This window comes from Cupressus sempervirens, chromosome 1, assembly GCF_028749045.1.
Source record: "Cupressus sempervirens isolate cs-2001-9-10 chromosome 1, ASM2874904v1, whole genome shotgun sequence".
NCBI lineage: Eukaryota > Viridiplantae > Streptophyta > Pinopsida > Cupressales > Cupressaceae > Cupressus > Cupressus sempervirens.
Window position 1 is genome coordinate 412,033,043 of NC_143118.1, and position 25,826 is coordinate 412,058,868.

General features: G+C 36.0%; 1 protein-coding gene and 1 pseudogene across 1 annotated transcript; both read left to right on the forward strand.

Moving 5' to 3' along the window:
• The first annotated feature begins 4,874 nt into the window (after positions 1–4,874).
• LOC149578048 (cellulose synthase A catalytic subunit 3 [UDP-forming]-like) lies at positions 4,875–21,394 on the forward strand (annotated as a pseudogene).
• A 3,372-nt stretch (positions 21,395–24,766) lies between these two features.
• Positions 24,767–25,300, forward strand: LOC149578049 (putative cellulose synthase-like protein H3). The gene has a single exon (XM_089799091.1). It carries the CDS (start codon positions 24,767–24,769, stop codon positions 25,298–25,300), a length of 534 nt encoding a protein of 177 aa, XP_089655217.1.
• The last annotated feature ends 526 nt before the right edge of the window (positions 25,301–25,826 follow it).

Consider the following 25,826-nt stretch of genomic DNA (forward strand, 5'->3'; position numbering starts at 1 on the left):
AGGAGCATGAACAACAGGAGGAACCAACCAAAACCATGCCTCGGGTGAGGAGAAATCGAGCGCCGACGACCTCCAAAACCACCATTGGGAGAACAACGAGGAGGCTACGACCCAAGGGTGTGAGAGCGACGCGCATAAGAATTGCGGCCTTGCTAATGGCCACAGGGAGGCGTATGCACTCCAAAGGTGGAATCGAGTGGCACCCTAGTCACCTTACATGGAGCATTTCCCTAATGACCCTAAAGCTCCTGAAGGCGATACACCTCCAGCGTGACTTTGACAGTTTGTACTTGTATCTACATCATTACATTGTTACATATGCAAGCTTTAGTGTATAGAGAAACATTGATGTCATGAAAGCTATGAGAAAACAAGACAACATTCCAATCTTTCCAAAGAGTGAACAAAATTTCTAGTTTGAAAGCAAGCCAATTCTAAGAGTACTTAAAGGGGACCCTGGGTGAGTCCCCCAACAACACCATATGCCAAGAAAAGGCTTATGGGCAGAAAGACTACAAAAAATCATGAATCTAGTGCCAATACTACTGGGCACGTTTGCAAATTGGAAAATATGCAAAAAGGTTTTTGGTTGCCTACAAAAGGGGCATCTATGGTCAGGAACACCCAAATGCATGAGATGAGGCCCCAAAAGCAACCCCTGAAAGAGGATGCATCAAGAAAAGTTTGCAATCTTCGGCTTAGTGATCACTTTCCAAACATTGGTGAACCTAAGTCTCCAAGTCTTCTGAGAAGATTGCAAATGCCAATGCTGGTTGAGCGTGTCCACCATAGGTAGGTGGGGAACCAACCATTGATGACCTAACCTAGGCTTATAGTTGGTCTCATGGAAGGGGCAAGATATCACTTCCAATCCTCCCACCAATGTTTCACTAATTGAATACCAAGCTTGTGCAACATATGCATAGGCACCACAAAAACTAGAAGACCAAATGTATGCCAATCTAGACAAGATAACTGAAAGTGCACTTGCATATCTTCCCATAAGTGAAGGTTCATGGTGACTAGAAACAAATCTTTAGAAGTCCTAATGCCATGTTTGAAAAAATGTAGCGCACTAGCTCCTTGGACTTTAGCCAAAGAAATTCCTTGAACAACATACAAGGGAGACCACCACAAATTATGTCGGTTCATAGAGAGGCAATCTCTGAACCAATCTCTAGGGGGATACAAGGATCACACACACACACACACATTAATGAATAGTCGATTTCTATTAAGATAATAATAAAATTACACATTCACAAAAAAAGGGGTCAAGGGATACAAGGATCATCCCGTGGATGTTTAACTAGCTAGAGGTCGAAAATTTAGCTACTCATAAAAAAAAAAAAAAAAAACCATCAGGCTGCAAGAGTAGTGCCAACCAAGGGAGGAAAATTATGGTCAACATAATTCCATGCATCAATAGGGTTAGTGGATGGCTCACAAGGAACCCACCCATCAACAACATCATCAATTTTTTCTTTTTTTTTTTTATCTCCCTCCAGCCTGGGAGGTGAAATCGCCAAGTCAAGCCGTGGGATATACCACTTAGGATCCCCACTAGAGGAAGGCCACACAGAAGCATGAACAACAGAAGGAACCACCGGGGACCAACCGGAACCATGCCTCGGGTGAGGAGAAACTGAGCACCGATGACCTCCAAAACCACCATTGGGAGAGCGACGAGGAGGTTGCGACCCAAGGGTGTGAGAGCAATGCACATAAGAATTGCAGCCCTACTGATGGCCACAGGGAGGCGTATGGTCTCCAAAGGTGGAATCGAGTGGCACCCTAGCCACCTTACATGGAGCATTTCTCCAATGAGCCTGAAGCTCCTAAAGGCAATCCACCTCTAGCGTGACTTTGTCAGTTTGTACTTGTATCTACATCATTACATTGTTACATATGCAAGCTTTAGTGTACAGAGAAACATTGATGTCATGAAAGCTGTGAGAAAACAAGACAACATTCCAATCTTTCCAAAGAGTGAACAAAATTTCTAGTCTGAAAGCAAGCCAAATCTGAGAGTACTTAAAGGGGACCCTGGGTGAGTCCCCCAGCAACACCATATGCCAAGAAAAGGCTTATGGGCAGAAAGACTACAAAAAATCATGAATCTAGTGCCAATACTACTGGGCATGTTTGCAAAATTGGAAAATATGCAAAAAGGTTTCTGGTTGCCCACAAAAGGGGCATCTATGGTCAAGAACACCTAAATGCATGAGCTGAGGCCCCAAAAGCAACCCCTAAAAGAGGATGCACCAAGAAAAGTTTGCAATCTTCAAGTTAGTGATCATTTTCCAAACATTGGTGAACCTAGGTCTCCAAGTCTTCTTATAAGATTGCAAATGCCAATGCTGGTTGAGCGTGTCCACCATAGGTAGGTGGGGAACCAACCATTAATGACCTAACCTAGGCTTATAGCTGGTCATGGGAGGGGCAAGATATCACTTCCAATCCTTCCACCAATGTTTCACTTTGAATACCAAGCTTGTGCAACATATGCAAAGGCACCACAAAAACTAGAAGACCAAATGTCTGCCGATCTAGACAGATAACTGACATTGCACTTGCATATCTTCCCATAAGCAAAGGCTCATGGTGACTAGAAACAAATCTCTAGAAGTCCTAATGCCATGTTTGAAAAAATGCAGCGTACTGGCTCCTTGGACTTTAGCCAAAGGGACTCCTTGAACAACATACAAGGGAGACCACCACAAATTACGTTGGTTCATAGAGAGGCTATCTCTGAACCCATCTCTAGCCCAACAGAGCCACAACTTCATGACTTTCTAGGGTCAAATGCTCTTAACAATGAAAGTACACTTTTTGCGAAGGCTTGGGAGTGATCAAAAGGGTTTGAAAGCCAATCCCCTTCCAAGCAGACCAATTAACTAGGAAGCCTGAAGCAATGCAATGTTGCAAAAGAATTTTCCAAGCCTCATTGCTAGTGAGGGCATGAATGACCTACTTGGCACAAAGGGCAATGCCCTATTTTTGGATAGAAAGTAGACCTAACCCACCCGACTCCTTAGGGAGACAACAATAGTCCTACACCACCCTGTGGAAGCCATGATGAGAGGCGTTCGAAGCCCAGAGAAATTCCTGCAACAAATGCTCAAGCTTGTGATAGGAGGCCTTCAAAGGTGCCCAATAGGAGGAATAGTACACATGAGTGGCAACCAACATTTTGGAGAAAATATGAAATTTGTCAGCTAAGGAAAGAGGTTTGGTAATCTAGTATTCTAACTGCTTCTCAATCTTGGCCAAGACTACATTCCAAATCTCCACAAGGGACACTCGAAAGGTAAAGGGTATGCCAAGGAAGCAAAACACTTTTCCATGATGAATCCATTTTCATTGATATTGGGCAAGCCAAGGCAAACCAATCAGGAAGGACTGCCTGTAACAAAGAGTCTTGTGCCACTTTGTGACAAAGCTAGATGCTAAGCATAAGGTGTCCAAGCACTATAAGGCATTGGCAATATTTTTCTTCTCAATGAGAGTACTAAAGAATCATCAACGAAGTGACCACTAACGAACTGGTCAGAGGAGTTTGGGAGAGCAATGCCAGGGACCTGACCTGCCAAAATGGCATTATCAAGCAAGTAGCCAAACCCTTCAATGACAACACATAAAGAGCGAGTACTAGAGGACACCCTTGGTGAAAAGATCTGAATAACCCTAAGGCATCATATTGCCACCCATTAATGATGATGCACATGGATAAATCCCAAAGAGCATTTACGTAGATTACAAGAAAACAAGGCCAAACCCCAAAGCTTGCAACATAGCTAGAATGAAAGGCCATTCAATCCGGTTGTAGGCTTTGGCAAAATCAATTTTGAGAAATAGGGCTTGCTATTTGGATTGACGAGCCCATTCCATATCTTACCAAACTGCAATGATATTATCCTGAATATACTTGGATTTGATAAATCTATTCTATTCAGGACAAACACTTTGTGACAAAAGGTGTCAGATCTTGAGGGAGAGGGCCTTGGCAATGATTTTGTAGGAGACATTCAAGAGAGTGATGGGTTGCTAGTTGCAAATATCCTTTGGGTCACTAGATTTATGTATGAATTTTATATTGCCTTTGTTTATTATGCTCCCTAATGAATGATTTTGAAAGGCTTCAAGATAGCCTTTGTGCAAATCGGGGCCAATGGCATCCCAAAAAGCTTTGTAAAATTTGTAGGGAAAGCCATCACACCCAGGAGCTTTATCATCCACCATAGAAAAACCTCTTTAACATCAATAAGTGTAAGCATTTGCTCACAAAAAACATGTTGCTTACGTGTAAGCCTATTAGGGGTAACAAAAATGCAAGTCTACAAAGCTTTCTCTCGCGCAATGGAATGACCCTACGTAGTGAAGACCTTCTCATAATGGCACACAAAAATGTAGATAATACACTAATAGATTTGATGTTAATTTTTGACCATTTTCCATTTGATCTTAACATTTTTTTTATTAAGATCCCGAGTTGGTTGAAAATTCAACCAACATGAGTTTGTTTGGTTGAAATTTTGACCAACATGGATTATAAATAATAAAAAGAGAAAAGTGCATGAGAGGAGGGATTTTCACTATGAGCTTGCAGGCAAGAGAGAAGGGATAATGCAAAAGATAATGAGGTGAAAGAACAAACCCCTCATTTCACTAATAACTACAAGAATGATTTCATTGAGAACTTGCACAATGATAAATCAAAAGCTAAGTTCTATTCTATACTTGATCTCTATACTACTGTACTTACCTTTTTCAAAGTGATATGATTTATGGCTGTTCAAGGTACCATTGATGTCGTGATGCATGGGAAGCAAATTCATTTGATTGATTTGGGAATCCAAACTGGGTGTTAATGGATGACGTTGATTCAATCCCCCTCCATGAGATCTTCTTCTACAATTAAGCATCTCAAGATCACAACCATTGGTGTGAATTTTGATAACCCAGAAGATAGTGGAAGAAGACTTACAAAGTTTGCTAAATCTTTGGAAGTCCCATTGTGGTACAACCCAATAAAGATCTCAAAGCTAGTAGACATTAATGAAGGTTTATTTAATGTGAAAGCATGCGAGTTTGTGGCCGTGAATGTTCCAACTGTTTTGAGAACTTTTTTATATGAACCTGACAAACAAAGCTCATTTCTTTGGTAAGTCATTTGATTGGGAGAAGCGTTCCCAAACAAAGCTCAGAGACGTTATTCAAAAGGAGTGAAAAATCATCAGTTTTCGAGTCATTTAATGGGCTCTTTGGATGCTAGAAACCCATTCATCATCTGCTCAGTGGAGCAAATGTAACAAGAAATTTTTTTTTTCTGAAGCCTTATTGTTAACATTTTGAGCAATGGTGTGTTTTTACAGGGGGAAGTTTTATTGTTTTGCAATTTAGAAACAAAGCGCCTAAGTTAATCTAGATTTTTGAAATTTCATTGTTTTTCTGTAGATCATAAAAATTTAGACACTTAAGAACTTTACACTAAAAGTTGCTTTACAATAATGTAAAATAAGGGTTATCATAGAGTTGTAAAAATTCGCTCATCTGAATTAGGGGCATGGGCAGGGGCAATTGTTGTCCCAAAGAATAAAACTGAAATTTTCATTAAGCTATTTTTTTCTCAATGTTTGGTTTTGTATACAACTACCGATGTCTAATTGTGGAGAAACACATGAATTTTTTTGAGCATTCTTGCTAGTGCCACATTCATATGACTTCTTTTAGAGTGGTTGGAGTACCACTTGTTGATGTTGATTTGCATTGGCCTTGTATTTTGTATGACCATCTTATTTCTCTAGTCAAATGTTGCATTTTTCTTTAACAAGTTAGACTTGCTTTCATATTATGTTATAGGTTAGGCTAATTTTTCTATGTAGTGGCTCACAATGTAGTCTACCTTTAATGGGTTTTGTGCTTTAAAAAATATTTAAGCTTCGTATTTATTTCTTTTCAGGTGTCCTCCAAGTGTTCCCCGAAATTCTATTCTAGAGAATATCTTTATTGATGTTGTTGTTACTATCAAAAATGAAATTAATTGGTTCTTAAGCTTTCTACAAGATGTAGTAGGGAAAGACGTCAAGACATTCTTTGTGGTATTTTTCTTTTCTTATATAATGTTCTTTCCTACAATCTTATATCATATTCATCCATTAGAATTCAAGTCATGTGGATTCCAAAATACAAATTTTGAATTGTATAGGTTGCAGGAGGTTTGTTTATTGTTGCTATAATTAGTAGTTATTGCAACATTGTAACAATATTTTACATACGTAAGTTATTAAGAGTTTTCCTTGAGTTTCTTTGTACATCATTATAAATAGTTTATTTCATTTGTTTTAAGTTGGATTGGAAGTTGGTCTATTTGGAAAGAGAGAAACAATATGATATTGAAATATAGAAAGATGTCAATGGTGTTTTTTAGGCCCTTATCCATATAATCAAGGAAAATATGATGATTTTGCATCCTTTTAGTCATGGTTGTCCTCTCAAGTCCTTAGATTGGGATATCACAAAAAAATGGAACCTTGTGGAGTGTCATAATAATTACAAAAATTTCATGGTTAAAATAAGAAGAAATATAAAATGCCCCCCAACCCCTTGTTATTGGTCGTTGATCATGTTATTGACAATGATGTGGTGATATCTCATATTTGTGGAGTGTATTCTAGTGATTTGGTTTTAGATATTGAGAAATAGTTGTTACAATGTGACATTTATTATTAGTGGGTTGAGAAGGAAATGGATAAGAAGTATAACATTGTATTATAGGTATGGTCCCTTGCGATTGGTTAGATCAAAACATGTATGGAGGAAATTAATATCTTCTACAAATATTGTCTATAGTGGCAATGCCATGTAGCAACCAATTTTCAAATACAATGTGAGTAGATCAAGAATGATCTTAGTGATATCGATAAAACCTATAGAATTATCGAGATTTTGAATGGTGTGTATAGGAAAAGAGTCAGTGAGCTACAAATTGAGTTTCTACCTCAACAATAACCCAGGGAAAACTTGATCAAGTTATTTTGGCTTACAATGGATATGACTAAAGTTAGGATGGAGCAAGTTGCCAATCTATTGGCTCAAGCAAAACCACTTGCTCAACACTATGGTATCAATACAAAACAACAATAAAAACTTCTTGAACTTATCCAAGTGATTTGTTTTGCAAGCAATTGTGCACTTGCTCATACACAAAGCAGAGTCAAATATCAAAAAAAGAATCAACCAGCCATAACCAAATAAAAGAGTTTTCCTACCACACCACAATGGTGCATATAGGTGTATGAGAATTAAACTACTTTTTTCTCGCAAGCAATGGACACTTCATACTATAAGGAAATTAACCCTTCCCTAATGATGACAAGGCAATGCCTACTTATCTCCTCTCTACAGATTCATTGAAAGTCTTCCCCTTAACATAGGGTAATGGATGCACATATATATATTTTTATACTAAACAAAATTATTCAAACACATTCGCCTACCATCTACACACACACACAAACACTCACACAAGAAACACACACACACACACACACACACACACACACACACACACACATAGATATTATATATATAATGTCCTTGAGATTGATAAAGGACATAAGAGTGAAAGAGTTTCCATCGACAAGGAGTAAAATTAGATTAAAAAAAAACATGGGGTTACCATCCCATACACCTCCAAATGTTCTTGATTCTGCCAACTCATGGAATATTTTACCTACTCGACATGTCTAGCGCAAGAGCATGTTGGTGAATGGGTAATCAACATCATCAAATAAGAAAATCCTATGCTATCACATATCTAACTTAAGTTGCTAAACCTTTTCAAAGGAACCTACACTGATACCAACTATAAGGGAGGTAGGGGGTGAAACAATAGATGCAATTTTAAACTTTAATTAACTTTAGTATAGCTATTATTCATAAACTATAAAAAATGCACAATATGAAATCTTTCACAAGTACACAAGAGCAATAAACTTATGTGAAAACCCAAGATGGGAAAAATCACAGGACAATCAACCTCACAATAATAATGAATCACTTGCAATAAGTAGACAACAACCAACAAGAGATACCAATCTTAGATTGAATATATGACTACCAACCAATGGATTACATTTACATCTTTTGCCCAACAATTGAGTGACAATCTAGTGACAAGGACATCAATATTGTAATACCCCCTTGTATTAATTCTTAGGAATTAGGGACAATTAACTCAAAAAAATTGGTGAGAAACTTCCTTCAACAAGGCTGTAAAAGTCCTTTACAAGACTTGTAATGATGGTAATCGACACTAATTAATATAAGAATGAAAGATTATGATTTACTATTGATACTGCTTATAATATGATGCTATAAGATATAATACTTATCAATAAAATAGAGTATCACAACCATCTCAGATATATTGATGAGATTTATGCCAAGATGATCTCTACTATATATCAAATCTGCACTTCTATTATAACAATATGAATTGTGTGAAGTCTCCTTTCAATTGCTGCTATTTGATTCTAATATATCAATACAAGATATACAAGTCTTCTCAATATGTTGATAGCCGACACTAATATGACACTAATATGCTGAAGTCTACTTTTATTGCTTATAGCAATGATGTATCTTGTTGTTCCCAATCCGCCTTATAAGTACACAAATATCTCAATATCACTTATTGCATTGATATAGTTGTTTCTTATCTGTACTTGTCTCTAACATCACTTATAGCAATGATATTGCTAATTCTGATATGTACCTTATACCTATGCAACTGTCATCAATATTGCTTACAGTAATGATATTGCTATGTCTACCTTGTCTTTGGAAATATACAAGATAGTGGACTCTTCATGATTACTTTCCTTCAGTAATTGCAAACTAATTTTCGAAAGGCAAGTAATCCCTTGAAAAATCCAATAAGGATAAATAGCTGATAAGAAATACTCGATGCTGTCTTTAAAAATGGGATTGATTCTTATAATAGATCTCATTGTTATTGGATACTTGCACCCATAGGTTGGGATAACACCTTTCATTTTCAAAAATGGGCATTTAATGGTTAATCATTGTCTTTTCATAGTTATGAATAATTGCTATTGATTAGTTTGTTCACTTTACTTGTCATTATTTGATTAATCTTCCATAGGTGGTGATAAAGACAATATCATGCTGATTGTTGATAATGTGTTTGTCTATTTGCTGATAGGAAACTACATACATATGTACACACACACACACACACACACACACACACACACACACACACACACACACACACACACACACACACACACACACACACACACGCACACACACACACACACACACACAACTATGGCTACATTTATGTTGTTTGATGTGAACATGGGAACACTTGAATGATGTGATAAAATTTGTCCTTTGATGTTCAATCTTCCTAATCAATACCTCTTGTAATGGTTATAATTGATGGTTGATTATGATGATCATTTGAGCAATACATAAGGTGATAATCTTGACATGATTGCTACCTGATATTTCATGGTTAACATTACCATTTATTGCAGATTGATTTGGTAATCGATGCTCTGTTTAGTTATCTCCTCAATGATAACAATTGTTGGATGATCATGATGCTTGATAAACTTTGTTCGACAATGAAAGAATGTTGTTTTAAGTAATTATCTATGAATGCTACATTTTAAGTAATTATCTATAAATGTTGCATATTAATATTAATTTTTATGTCATGTTAATGAATATTGTTATGTGTTAATGAAGTCTTCATTAGTATTGTGTATTAATGAATTTTATATCATATTGATGAATGCCTGCGATTGTATTGATTGAATGTTATAGTTCATAAATGGATGAATGAATGAATGAAGTATCTAATTAGATGTCAATGGGGAATTTAGATTGATGTTAAGGGGAGGCGGGTGAGGCAAGATGAGCTTCTACCTTCACGTGGTTGGCCTTGTTAAGTAGAGAATATTAAAGTATTCTTGAAACCAAGTGAAGCTCAAACTAACATACCTCATTAATTAATCAATTTCATTCATTGTAGGTTTAGAATGATGGGATGATACTCTATGGTATAGGTATGAATCTCTAGAGGAAGATTAGGTACTCGATCTTCCAACTTCAACAAATTTACCACTTGCCTCATTTTTGGTCTTGCAGCTAGATCTAGATGGGAGCACCAGAACCCTATCCCTACCAATTATTCCATTTCGGCCTTCTCAAACTCCACATTTAACTTTACATATGCAACATCCAAAACTATGCCTTCACCATAGGTCTACTATTCTCTTTCCAAATGCTTAAGTGGATTAGAATTCTATCTATAACTTCCTAGCTTTCCTTCTTTAAGATAGTCTAAGTAGTTTCCAAAAGAAAACTAGAACTCAAAATGAAACCTATTCTAGTGATCCCATATTGACCTCTTGCAAAATTTTGAAATGGAAGTTTGCTAAATCTGGAAAACCAATGAATTCTACAATATAACGTACCCAAATTTTTGTTTTCTTGCCCTTATCTTTGATTTTTGAAGAGACTTGCTTGTTTTTGTCTAAATTGGCCCTTCCTAAAAAATCCACCCCCCCCCGCCTTGCCCTTTAGATATTTCACTTCACGTTAACATAGATTATTTCTCTTTTAGGATGAATTCGTTGCAATTTTGGTAGGAGAATGTTACCTTAGATGAAGAGAAATCGCTGCTAACAAGAGAAGTCAGTGCTAATTAACAGAGTTAAAACATCTTTTTTTAATGTTAAAATGAATTCATGTGTCCTTAATATAGGCAATGAATACCTTGATGATGTGTATCCCTATGAAGGCTAACTTGACCTATTTAAGCTAGTAAAACATTGTATTTAATCATTTTATTCCTCCTACAACAAGATTGACTTGTTTTTATAGTGACTAAAGGCATGATTTTACCCTTTGATCTATCAAAGCTTCTCCCTTTTCTTCCTTGGTCCTCTTCTTCATGGGGCAGAATTTGAGCATGAGGGAGGATTGATTCATCCTACCATCCCTCAAGGAATTATCTTGGTTTGTCTCTAAAATTCAATTCCATTCTTCAAATGTTTTTCATTTTCCTCATTGTTCTATGTGAATTATGAGATCATTAATTATCTCCTTCCCTTTCCTCAGAACTTTGAGAGCCAAAACATTTTCTACATTTTCTTAGAATTTTTGGATGTAGCTTTTGCATGTGAGCTTTGGTTTGCATTCATGTGGATGCTCTATCACAACATGGCATGGAAGTTTGTGGGTTATAATGCATAGCCAGAGAGGCTTGCAGAGAGGTAGAAATAAATGTTGTTCATTTACACATTTGTTTTATTATCATAAAAAGTGGTCTTATATATTTATTTCTCTATGAGTAAAGGTCTTATATCTTTATTCCTCGAAACACTACAAAAACTTGGGTGTTGTGTTATTTTTTTATTTTGTAGATATAGTGGAGAATCTATTTCCAAGCTTCCTATCGTGGATGTTATCATCACCACAACAGATCCGTTCAAGGAGCCTGCATTGATAACTACCAATACAATTCTTTCTATTCTTGCACTTGATTATCTAGTAGAAAAAGTTGCTTGTTATATCTTAGATGATGGTGCATCTAACATCAATTTCTAATCTCTTGTAGAAACTTTGAGCTTTGTCAAAAAATGGGTACCATTCTGCAAAAAAGTTCAAAATAAAGAATAGGCACCCTTTATGTATTTCTCCAAAGAAAATGAGTCATCTGATCTTGATTTTGTCTAAGAATGGCAAGATATGAAGGTGATGATGATGTGATTAAAATACAAAAATCAATAGTTCCCGTGTTATTAAATCATCATGCTTCCTTAACATTGTTAAATGATATTTTGTAGGATGAGTATGAAGGTTTCAAGAAGAGGATAAGAAGAATAGTGGTATAAAAATAAGTTCCACATGATTTTACTTCTCATCACAGTGTTGATGGTTTTGTGTATAGAAACTCAGATGTTAGAAACCATACAAGTATAGTACAAGTAATAGGGAGACTATGAAGTTAAAGTGATTGTTATGTTTTTGCAGTATAAACTTTAATCAAGATAGTAAGAGCTTCTCTAGAGGATGAATATCTCACACTATTAATTCTTTATATGTACAGGTTATTCATGAAAACAAAATGGTTCACGACAAGAAAGTTGATGCTCTACCCCATCTAATATACGTTGCTAGAGAGAAATGCCCCAAGGTCAGCCATCATTATAAGGCTGGTGCCATGAATGTCATGGTTAGTATATTTTTGTTATTTATCTTTCTAGAACTTATTTACAAAGTTTTTGGTATAAATTAGGATTGAAAAAGCTTTTGAATAATTGTTTGCAAATTTTAATAGTAATGTCAACTTTGAAGAAAATAATGAAATATATAATATTATACTGTCAACTATGATAGGTTTTGATGGTATTGAAAATATATAATATTTCTTAACATGATTTTTACTGATCTAATGTGGTGTTGGGTTTTCAGGCAAGAGTCTCAATATTGATGACAAATGCTCCTTTCAAACTAAATGTGGACAATGATATGCATGTCAGTGACTGTAGAGCTATGCAACATGCTATGTGTTTTTTCCTTGAATGTAAATCAAAGAAAGAATATTTTGTTCCATTCCCTCAAGTGTTCCATGGAAGTCTCAAGGTTGATCCATTTGGAAACCAGTTGAAAATATTCATAGAAGTAAGAAATACTTTACTATTTTTTTTAGACTGATTATTCAAGAGCTCTATAGCATTTTTGGCCGAGTTATTACATGATTATAGATGTAACAATGGAGATGTTGAGTGTATGCAAACTATTGGGAAGGGATCAAATGCACTCCAAGGCCATCTTTATGGAGGAACCAACTGCTTTTATAGAAGAAAAGGCTTGTATGGGTTGCCACCTGAGATTGATCAACACCACAAAAAAGGAAGTGAAAGGTAAAGACAAGGTAATAAAAAATCTTTGACATTAAATTGGTTTAGAAATTGAAGTTCAATATATGGCATGTTGTTTTACCAAATTCAAATACTTCACATTAAATAATGATATATGTTACTAAATGTCTTTTAATATCTTAATGTTCATAATAGTATTGTATATTAACAATAAATATTTAATTGTTTTTATATTTAGGTATAATCTTGTTATCTTTGCTGATTTATTTTTTGTTGAGTGTTTGTTGTGTACTAACAACATTGTAAAACTATGAGAGTCCTTTGGGTAACTCCCCAGACCTAATAAAAAAATAATAAATTATAATTTCAATCCTATTTGAAGCAAGCTTTCTAGAAGTTACTTTTATAGTTGTACATCACTTTGTTTCCAGGTGCATGAAAAATATAGTGTCTAGTAGATATTTGAGGTAATTATGATAAGGATTCCTCTTTTTGACTTTCTTTTATTTACTAAGATTTTATTGCACTCAATCCTATTTTAATTTATTATTTTTTAAGAAGCTTCATCTGATAATGCATTATTATATTTTATTAAATAAAATCTATTTATAGAAAATGAAACGTGAGGAACAATCATGTTGACATGTGGTTGGAATAGTGATTCATGTTAGTGTAAATAATTAATTATTATTACTCTTTACTTAAGTTTACTTAGGTTAATGCATTATTATATTAGTTGTCATGTAGACACCTAAGAGTATGCGTAGTCTATGAGTTGTCTTGTTGACAAAACAAGGGTTTGCATATTAATCTGAGTTGTCATATAGACAACATAGTTGTTTGCACTCTAATTGAGCACATGGTGTCTACAACATCTCTTTATGAGATACACCTATGTAAGCTTATCCTCTCATCATCACACAAACTCCTATGTTCAATGAAGGATAATCCACTCTTGGTGGACATGTGCTTAGTTGTGAGGCTTATCATTTTGCTAACTCCTAGTCATTCTAGAGGCCTTTATATATAGGCACTTCTAGTGTGTATACATCAATTATTCATCCTCATATTGTTATTATGATCATACATTTTTGGTCCATATTGTGCTAAGTTCTTGAGCTTCTTGATCTTGGTGTCATTTCTCCCTAAGGAAAATTCTTACATGGTATCAGAGTTGAGGGAACTTCATTTCATAGCCATTGGAGACCATTTTTGCTTCACCTCTCAAAGGACCATAATTCAGATCTAGAATATCTGCAGCTATTGGGAGCATCTAGAGCCAAAGTGGACATCACCATTATGTCTGAAACATCTATTCAGTGAATTTTGACTATGAATTTTCCTACCCTAGACCATAGTCAAATTCCAGGAATTTTTTTTTGCAAATCAGAACCCGAAGGCTTGATATGTGGAATTGGTATGATCTTTCAGATCTGTGCATTTAATTTTTAGATCTACAATTTTTTTATTATTTGCATCTTTACAAATTTCTCTACAATTTTTCAGATTTGTATTTGCGAATTTTTTTGGCCTATTTGGCTTGTAGAGGAGCATTTTGTGCAGGCAAATCGAGCGATCGAACCTTGGCAGCCCATGCAGAATATTTTATAACACCACCAGCATATTCCTTATAACCGGTGGACTTCACATAAACTAACAGACATCTCATAACCGAAAACATTCAACATTCCAATGGATCCAACAACATACCAATGACATCAACATAGCAATCGAGCATCAACAATCTGACAACTTGCAAATTATTACAGTAACTAAGTGTAGCAGTTTTTAAACATATTACATAACTACCAGACGATGAATGTGAGATTAATCCCACTTCACCGTCGGCATCACTCATTCCTACTAGCAAGAAAAGCTGGCCCCTCTTTGACACCACTCGCCATCCACCTATTTGTTGCCGACCTCTTTGCCAATGTCAACAGTCCACTTGCCAACGACCTTCACTTCTGCTTGACCCACATTAGCCATGGTGACACAACAAATGCCCCTACCGACACATGGACAATGCCACATTTTCCACTAACTTAGCAACATTGGAACTATTAGCCACCACATCCCAAATCCAACACGTCAGTGCCAATACAGATCATAGTCAGCCCCATCAGCATACACATCAGCAGGGCCACAACAATAGTCACACTACCATGAGTTCACCACAGTAGCAATCTACATTGATAACACATCACCTGTACAGATTTGCCACATCAGTGTCTATACAACCACATCACTTGCATAGTCATCAAATCGTATTGCCACGTCAGCTGGCTGGCTTTTTTTGTTGATGTCACCATTTCACTATCTTAAATTTGATGGCCATTAAATTGTCACCAATAGGCCAAATTACATTGCTACAATAACTGTTTGGATGTCAAATTTAACTCAGTATTTTATTGAGTAGACCCCTCACCATATGTAGTTTTGATATGATAATCCAACTTCGAGAGGCCATATCTTAGTCATCTAGACTCCAAATCAGGTGCAATTTTTTTAATAGTTGGGCTAGAATTTCTTGAATTTTTTAGTGGTACTATTTTTTTTTGGTTTGGTACATGGATTTGTCAAAAAAATAAGGTTTTGGTGACTATACCTATCCAATCTTGCATTTTGCAACTTCAAATGCTCAGCACGGGCTCATCTAGACACATTTTCAAGTTCTATTTTTTTAAAAGTGCATAATTTTTTGTCTACTTTCCAGATTTGCAATTAGATTATAGGCTTGTGTGGATAGAAATACCACTTTTGAAAATATGTCCTTTTTTGGATTATATTGCTTTGATCAAACTTCAAAATTGTTGTACATCTAAGCTATAGTGCTTGGTACCAGATTTGAACTCCAAAAGGAGGTTGTAAACAACAAAATCAAAAGTGCACTAAGGCCAAAATTGACAAATGGCTATTGTAATCACACTAAGTATAAAGAGCCAAAATCATTCATTTGGGGGGGTGTTTGATTGAGTACAAAGGGGTGGTGTTGTGTTCCTCTTTTCTTGTTATTATCTTTCTTTCCTTGCATTATGGGAAACCTTAAGATTCCAAAATTAACACCACATAACTATGCCACATGGTTACTTAAAAAATGGTGTGAATTGATGAATGAATAAGTTTCTTAATATGCAAATGGATCTTTTTCAAAACCAATAGGTAATCAAATATCTCAAAGTGAAATTCATGCTTGGGAAACAATAGATAGGAAAGCCCTAGGACTCATTAGGTTAGGGGTTGATGACAAGATCCTCTATCAGATCACAAAATATAGTACATCGAAGGAAACTTGGGATGCCCTTAAAAACCTATATGGAAAAGTGAATGAGGACGATGTCTACAAGATTGAAGATGAGCTTATCTCCCTAGATCCTAAGAGATTTGATTCTATCCAGGATTTTATCATTAAGGCGAATGAGTTGAGAACAAAACTTAATGATTGTGGTAGTCCCATTAAGGATGACAGGTTGATTTATCTCATTCACAGTAAGCTGCCATCCAAATACTCCACATTTGTCTCTTCTTTCAACACCACAAAGGCTACCCTAAGGTCTTCTTATTAGAAAATTACTTTTGATGACTATGCCTAGTTGTTATAGGATGAATAAGCTAAGTTAATAACAATGGGGATTCTCAAGTCTTCAAAGTCTAAGGCATTAGTGGCTAACAATGAGAGTTCTAAAAATTTAATTGGTGAAAGTTCAAACAAAGGCAAGGGAAAAAAGAAGAAGTGAAAAGATAACAAATAAGGGGACATAGAAAAGTGAACATTTAAATCAAATCAACAACAAGGCAAGTCTTCTCCTTATACCAAAAAAAAGGGGGACAATAATTAGGAAAAGAAGTGTGCCCATTGCAAAGGAATTGGTCATGATGAACATTAGTGTTATCACAAGTAGATTGATGAATTGAAAAAAATCATGAAGAAGCACAATGTTCCATTGCCTAATACTTATAAGGAAAAAGGGTCTTCATCTTCAGATTCTAAGAGCAAAGGGAAATCTTTACTCACAAAAACTATTAGTCGAAGAGAATGGATTATTGACTCAAGTGCCACACATCACATGGGTGCTTCAAAGAGAAATTTTTCTTCATTGACACCTTCAAAGGTACCTCACATCTTTGTAGGGGATGATACTAAAGTAGAAGTTGATGGAAAAGGTGAAGTTGAGATGGAAAGTGGACCATTCAAGGATTTCTCTATGTTCCTAATCTTACCTCCAACCTTCTTTTAGTCTATCAAATCACTCACTATGGAGGTGGAAACAAGGTTGAATTTCTTCCAAATTCAGTTGTTGTGAAAAGTATCAATGATGATTCTATGGTTGCAATAAGTGAAGCTAATCATGATTCAAGGCTTTACACTTTCTCTTCCTTTATGCCTAAATCTAATGCACAAGCCTTGTTAATGCGTTCAAATATAGAAAGAAAACTGTGGCATGAGAGGTTTGGACATCTCAACTACATGTATCTTCAACACCTTAGTAGGAAGAACATGGTTAATGGTCTACATCAAGTCCAATTTTTAGATGGTGTTTGTTCAGGTTGCACACTTGGGAAGCATCCAAAAAAAATGTTTGACAAGGGGAAGTCTTAGAGAGAACAATGTGTTCTTGAACTAGTTCATAGTGATGTGGCAGGCCCATTTTTAGTGCCATCATTTAGAAAGTATCGCTATGCACTCACCTTCATTGATGGCTATTCTCACTATACTTGGGTATTCTTCACGGCTCATAAGAGTGAAGTGTTTGAATGATTTCTCAGCTTCAAGGTTCAAGTAGAAAAGCAGTCAGAAAAGCCATCAAAGTTCTTCAAATAGATAATGGAGGGGAGTATGTTAACTCAAGACTTATAGATTTTTGTACTCAAGAGGGAATTGACCTTCAACATTCAATACCATGCATGCTACAATAGAATGGTATTGCCAAAAGGAAGAAGAAAAACCTCAAGGAGATGACCACTTGCATGTTGCTACACAAGTCTCTTGATCAAGTCTTTTGGGCTGAAGCAATGAATTGTGCAAACTACATCTAGAGTAGGAGTCCTCATAAAGCTTTGGATGGAGTAACTCCTTTTGAAGCTTGGACTGATAGGAAACCTTCTGTAAAGAACTTTAGAGTCTTTGGTTGTCCAGCATGGGCATGAATACCTCCATAGAAACATAAGGCATTGGAACCTCAAAGTAAACCTTGCACCTTTGTTGGATATGCAGACTCTCATAAAGCCTACAAGTTGATGGATCTAGAGACACATGACATTTTCTATGAGAGGAGTGTACATTTTGAAGCAAGTTGTCCAAGATTTACTTCTTCAACTCCTCCTTCTTCCTCTTTTATTGAAGAGTGTGAGAGTGATGATAGTGACTTGGAAGATGTTCATCCATAACCCAAACAAAGGCATTAGCTAGATGAGGTTGAGGATATCCCTTCTACATCTTCTTCCACAAGACATAAATGGGCTTAGCTAAGATTGGATGCGTCAGGACCATTGGAAGGGAATCCTTTAGATACTACGAGGACAAGATCACAACATAACTCACTCCCTCATGCTTATATTGTAGTTGCTTCCTATCCTCAATCATTCAAAGAAGCTTTAGGAATTCTAGAATAGGATAAAACAATGCAGGAAGAATACAATTCTCTTATGAGAAATGACACATGGTACTTAGTCTCTCTTCCTAAGGGAAGAAAATTGGTTTGGTGTAAGTGGATCTATTAGTTCAAGTTTTCACTAGATGGAACTGTGGATAAACATAAGGCTAGACTTTTTGCCAAAGGTTTTTCTCAGGTGCTTGGCATTGACTGCACTGAAACCTTTGCACTAGTTGCCAAAATTAACTCCATTCATTTGACACTAGCTATAGTTGCAACTCACAGATGGGTTGTTCATTAGATGGATGTGAAGAGTGCATTCTTGAATGGTGATATTTATGAGGAGATTTATATGGAGCAGCCATAGGGGTTCATTCAAAATTCTACCTTGGTTTGCAAATTGAAAAAGTCTATCTATGGACTAAAACAAGCTCTAAGAGCTTGGTATGCCAAGATGGATTCTTTCTTTCTCTCAACAGGGTTCACTAGATGTCATTCTGATTTGAATGTCTACATTAAACAGAAGTATGATTCTCACTTGCTACTTGTACTTTATGGTGATGACTTGATCATTGCAGGAAATACATCATCCATCTTTGATAGTGTCAAGGCTACTTTGCAAGAAAGTTTTTTGATGACAAACTTGGGTCTACTTCATTATTTCCTTGGTATCAAGATACATAAGTTTCCATTAGGGATCACATTATCACAACCCAAGTATGATCTTGATCTACTTGTTTGATTTTGCATGAGTGACTGCAAGGCTGCATCCACTCCATTTCTTTTAGGTGTTAAGTTTGAAGCAAAGTGTTCCACTCCACTTGATGCTACTTTGTATAGATAGTTGGTTGGAAGCCTCATCTACTTGACACATACACACCCTGGCATATCTTTTATAGTTGACATGGTTTCTCACTTCATGCAAGATCCACATGAACTTTATTGGAAGGTAGCCAAACACATCCTACACTATATCCAAGGTACACATACATATGGGATATGCTATGCAGCTAGTACTGGCCTATAGTTAGTGGGTTATACAGACTCAGACTATGGAGGGGATCTTGATTCTCACAAATTTACTTTAGGATATATATTTCATCTTGGTTTTGGCCCCATTTATTAGCAAAGTAAAAAGTAGAACACTATTTCTCTTTGTATCAAGGAGCTGTCAATGCGGCTACATAAGCTATTTGGTTACAACATATTCTAGAGGAGTTTGGTTTTGACATACCTCGACCCACAATCATACATTGTGATAATAAGAGTACCATTAAAATCTTGAAACATCCAGTGTAGCATTTGTGGACAAAACACATTGAGGTTCATATGCACTACATCAGAGAGATGATTCATGAGTAGGTCATTGCATTGCAATATTGCCCTAGAGAGTAGTAGATTGCAAACATCTTCACCAAGCTCTTCACTGAGGTCAAGTATCTTCATTTGCAAGATCTCTTGGGGGTGCAAGCTTTTTCACTAGGGGGGGTTACATGACTCTTCTCTTCTTCATTGTACTTATCTCTCTTTTTGGGGGAGGGTTTTTCCCATGAGTTTTTCCCTCTTGCTCCATTTTTAGAGCGATTGCATTACGTTGCATAACATTATATGTAGAGCATTGCATTTGTACATGGGTACCTAACATGGCCTAGTAGCTGAGACCCATCATGCATTTCATAATAGCTTTTGTGAGCTTAAGTGCATTCCCCTAGGTAATTATTTATTATTACACTTTGCTTAAGTTTACTTAGGTTAATGCATTATTATATTAGTTGTCATGTAGACACCTAGGAGTATGCATAGTCATATGAGTTGTCTTTTTGACAACACAAAAATTTGCATATTCATCTAAGTTGTCATGTAGACAACACAGTTGTTTGTGTTAGAGTAATTATTTGTTTGCACTTATTAATTAAATCACTTTGATTTAATTAATTAATTTTCCTATTACTCTAGTTTGCTTAAGCTATCTTGTAGGTGCATATAATTAATATTTTATTAATTATATTGTGCAACCTAGCTTTTTATTTTAGGGTTTCTATCTCACCTTTATAAGGATGAGCATTGTACTTTCTTCATTATCTCTTATGCATTTTTCATTTGAGAGCAACTTTTCTTCTATCTCCATTTTTTAGCAAAACCCTTGCCTCTTCTCGTCTTTTTCTTCTGTGACAAGTTTTTGCATGCAGAGATTTGAAGGCTTTGTGGATTTGATTGGCTTATTTGCTCAAATCCTACATAGTATCAGAGCCAGATCTACTGTAGCTTGTTCAGTGTTTCAAGAAAAAGGGAGAACAAGGGTTTGGCGGATCAGATCTGGTGTTTTTTCGAGCTTTTAAAAAGAAAACAGGGGGGGTCACTAATTTTTAGAGCAGTTTGAGGCCAAACAGACCTCACGAATGGATTCAGAAGGTGTCAAAACCCCTGTTTTGATATAAAATTTGTCCGATTTGAACAACTTTGATCTGGGAGGCAAATTTTTTTTGTTGAACAGGGCCATACGGCCCCTGGCATGCAGATCGAGGTGGAAAAATAAAAAATTGCAAATTTTTTTTTACAGCGGTGTTTTAAATCCGCGGCGGTTTACTAATCGCCGCGGTCACCGCTGGCGGTTTACTAACCGCCGCGGTCACCGCTGGCGGTTACCGCCCAGCGGCCCGCAACGGCTCCGGTCGCGGCTCCGCCTCAGCTTCGCCAGAGTTGCACCTCCCACCCTCCTCCACCGCCAACGGCTCCGCCGCCTCCTCTGCTCCACCTCAGCCAGCAATGGTGGTGGATTTTTTAAAAAGTTTTTTTTTAAAATTATTTTTTTATTAAAAAAAAAATTTTTTATGCTTTTTCAGAGGCCCTGTCGGTTTTTCTTCCGTAACTTGAGCATACGGACGTATTTTTTCGATCCAAAAAATGTGTCGGAAAGCTGGTTCCGAGATGGAGATGATGGTATAGGATTTTTAAAGTTTTTTTGTAGTTTGGTTGCCTATTTTGGCAGTCAAAGCTGGATGTTCTATTTTGCACTCCGGGAGGCGTATCTTGAGCTTCCGATCTCCGATTTTGGACTTCTTTATATCACTGGGAAGCTCTTTCTGTGCTCTTTCTAGTGATGCTAGTTGTTGTTCTAGTTTCTATTCCAGGAACATCCTATTCAGTCTTTTGCATTTTAGCATTCTGGTGGATATCCTGATTGTTTCAAGTCCGGGGATCGATTTTGTTGCTTCAGTTGCTTCGTTTTGGGCTCTACCTTCTATTGTTTCAGCCTTATGTCTTTTTTGATCATTGTTGATATTCATTGTAAGCAATTTTATGCAACGCACTGAGATAAAGTGCCACTCTTGTGTTTCGAGATCCTTTTCATCATTGTGATTTGTTGTACTCGTACTATTATATAAAGTGCCATGGGGGGGGATAGTTGTTTGCCGCTTATAGGCCCTCTTTCTCTTCTTTCTCATGCAGTGTCGATGACACGTGCCTTTATTGGTGTCTGTACCTCACTCTTGATGTGTCTGGTTCCTGTGTTGTAGGAGTTTTTTTGGCTCACCTTTTCAGCTACCTGTCACCTCACCTGCCTTAAGGGGAGGTTATATTGTTGTTCTATGCTTCTTTGGTTGATGGTTCATTGGTGTGAGCTATGTATTTAGTACCTGATCCTACATACTAGGCGATTGCAGTGGCTGGCTACCTATGCATTTCAGTGAGATGGATCATCTACCATATAGACACGCTCGGTTCATGCCTTCTATTTCCATGGAGGTTCTCCAGATCAGCATTTTGACAGAGTTTTGTGGTTCTTCATGCTTCAATGATTCTCTTCTTATCTCTTTGTTCCTTCTTCTGGAACATTCTTTGCTATCTCTTTTTTGAGTAGGGTTTTTCCCATTTGGTTTTCTCTATTTCTCCTCTTTATAGAGATTTTTTTGTAATTGGGTACCTGATCAGACCTTGTTGCCGAGACCTAATTCTACTTTCATAGCTATGCTAGGTTAGCTTACCTCCTGAGCTTCGCTTAAGGGGGGGGTGTTAGAGTAATTATTTGTTTGCACTTATTAATTAAATCACTTTGATTTAATTAATTAATTTTCCTATTACTCTAGTTTGCTTAAGCTATCTTGTAGGTGCATATAATTAATATTTTATTAATTATATTGTGCAACCTAGCTTTTTAGTTTAGGGTTTCTATCTCACCTTTATAAGGATGAGCATTTTACTTTCTTCATTATCTCTTATGCATTTTTCATTTGAGAGAAACTTTTCTTCTATCTCCATTTTTTAGCAAAACCCTTGCCTCTTCTCATCTTTTTCTTCTGTGACAGGTTTTTGCATGCAGGGATTCGAAGGCTTTGTGGATTTGATTGGCTTATTTGCTCAAATCCTACAGTTTGCACTCTAATTGAGCACATGGTGTCTACATCTCTTTATGAGATACACCTATGTAAGCTTATCCTCTCATCATCGCACAAAATCCTATGCTCAATGGAAGATAAACCACTCTTGGTGGAGATGTGCTTAGTTGTGAGGCTTATTATTTTGCTAACTCCTAATCATTCTAGAGGCCTTTATATATAGGCACTTCTAGTGTGTATACATCAATTATTCATTCTCATATTGTTATTATGATCATATATTATTGGTCCATATTGTGCTAAGTTCTTGAGCTTCATGATCTTGGTGTTATTTTTCCCTAAGTCAAATTCTTACAATTCATAAAAGGCTTATAAAACTTATTTTATAAACCCTTCAAATATTCAATCAATAACATGTATGATGTTGTCTAAGTAGAGATTCCAGACTTTGCACCATCTTGTTTGTTTGAGGCATTGAGGAAAGAATTTGGAGAATTCCATGCCCTAGTTGAAGCAGCTCGTGCTATACTAAGTGACATTCCATGTAATCACCATACCCTTCCTTCCTTGGTTATAGAGGAATCTTTGAAGTTTGCTAGTTGCAACTATGAAACCAAAACTGCTTGGGGCAAAGTGGTAGAAGATGCATAACCTTGTTATTTTCATAAAAAAAAATTCCTACTAAAAGATTTCCCTCCATCTTATATTAATCTTATTAGAGGTCCATCCAATGTAAATTTTTTTTAGATTTGATTGTGTATATTTTTTTAGCATCTATTTTTTGGATCACACTTTGCAATCCATCATCAAGATAAGAGAAAGCAAGAGTGGAAAAGTGAAATATGCAAACCAATCCTCTTTTTCTTTTTATTTCCCTTTGGTTGGGCTTGGTTTGTATATTTCACTTTTCAATGCATTCTCTCATCTTGATGATGGATCAAGAAGCGTGATCTAAAACATTGATGCTAAAAGAACATACACAATTAAATCCAAACACAAAAAAATTACATATCACCTTATATATTAGATATTTGATGCAACCCACAAAAATCTTCCATAACATAGATGCTAACTCACTTTTGACTAGTCGCAGGTGGGATGGATGTATGGATCTACAGTTGAGGATGTTATGAAAATAATGAAGGTTCATAGTCTAGTTTGGCATTCCATTAGTGTCCAACCAAAGGAACCAGTTTTCATGGGATGAGTAGCAACCACTGGTCCAGATACCCTTGTTTAGTAGAAGAGATGGGCAATAGGACTACTTAAAATATTTTTAAGGAAGCTTTGTCTTTTTGTTGAACTCAGAAGAGGCATTAGCCTGAGGCAGAAGATGTTTTATGCTTATTTATGCCTATGGGCTTTTTGGTCGGTACCAGTTATCTGCTATGCCTTACTTCCTGCCATGAGTCTGCTAATCATAAATCCTTGCTGCCCAAGGTTAGTCAAATTTTATTTTATATTAATATCATCTTATCTGTCTAAATTGAAACACACTATTAACCTATTAGCCACTGGTCTCATCATATGGTTGTGTCATGAATAAGATATTATGTGTTTTGATTTAGATCATCTTTAGGACAAGATAAGTTTTGAAAAAGGAAGTCAATTTTGACTATTTAACAATTAGGCTTTAGTGTGTGATGTTTTAAGCCACCCATTTGATTTATTGAATTGGTGCATCTTTAATCATATTAGTAAATGAGTCTATGTGATTTCAGATGAACCACCCAAAGAAGTCAAATCATAGAATGTGTTGCTTAAATTATATCATAAAGATGAGCGATGAACCACTTGAACAAGTCAAATATTAGAATGCATTTTTAAAATTATATCAAAAAGTTGAACTCATTTTTATTTATATATTTCTATACCATAATTTTCATTTTTAACACTAGCTTTACTACTAATGTGGATTGCAAAGGTTACTTTTCCAATTGCACTAGCACTCTTCCTTTTAGTCTATGGATATCAACTTGTGCAGTACATTATTCTTGGGTGTTTAGTGAGAGAATGGTGGAATAACCAATTCATGTGGCTCATTGTGTGCACATCTTCATGGTTCATTGCACTCTTTGATGTTGTGGTGAACTTGTTGGGATTGTTTGAGACATTATTTGTTGTGACTCTAAAGGGGTTAGGGGAAGAAGATAATGGTGATGAGGGCAAGCTTACGTTTGATTCCTTTGCATTGTTCATCATACCAACTACAATATTATTATTAAACTTAGCAAGACTTTCTTGGAACACTATTTCAATTGCGGGCAGTGTCAGTGAGATCAAAGAGAGGCTGTTTGTAGAGTATTTGTGCAGTGTTTGGGTAGTCATAAATCTCCATTTGCTTGTGAAAGGATTGGTTAGAAAGGGAAAGAGAGACATTCCTTGGAGTGTTATCATGAAATCTTGTGCTTTGGCTATTTTCATATACGCTACATTGGCTTAATTTAGTGAACAATTATTTTCTTATATGTCTATCTCACTTATTTAAATTGTATGAATCTTCCTAGAAATATTCTTCTATCACATAATGATTTATCTTTCATCCTTTCTATTGAGGAACTCTTCTTTCGTTAATAATATGTCTATGGTTTTGTACCATTTCTAAATATATATTTGTGGTCCATTGAATTCTTCAAATAAGAACAATTAGAAAATGAAAATCTTTATAATTCAAATTTAAGTTGGAGAGGTTCTAGGTACTTGATAAGTATGTTGTGTGTGGCAATTACAATTGATTTTCATTTTCCCCCTTGTGAACATTTCTACATTTTTTTTTCTCAATAGTAGACATGCAATATTGCTTTTTTGTGTTACTTGTGTAGGTCTCTTGTAGGCATTTCTTGATATGCTTGACATGATTTTTCATTTTAAAATATAAATAAATTCTCTTCTTTTTTTGTATCCATGGTAAAATATTTTTCTACTTTTAATATATAAAATATCAACAATTTAAAATGTAAATTTGAGAT

Coding starts and splice junctions, on each gene's coding strand:
- LOC149578049 (XM_089799091.1), top strand. CDS start 24,767: ATGTGGATTGCAAAGGTTACTTTTCCAATTGCACTAGCACTCTTCCTT.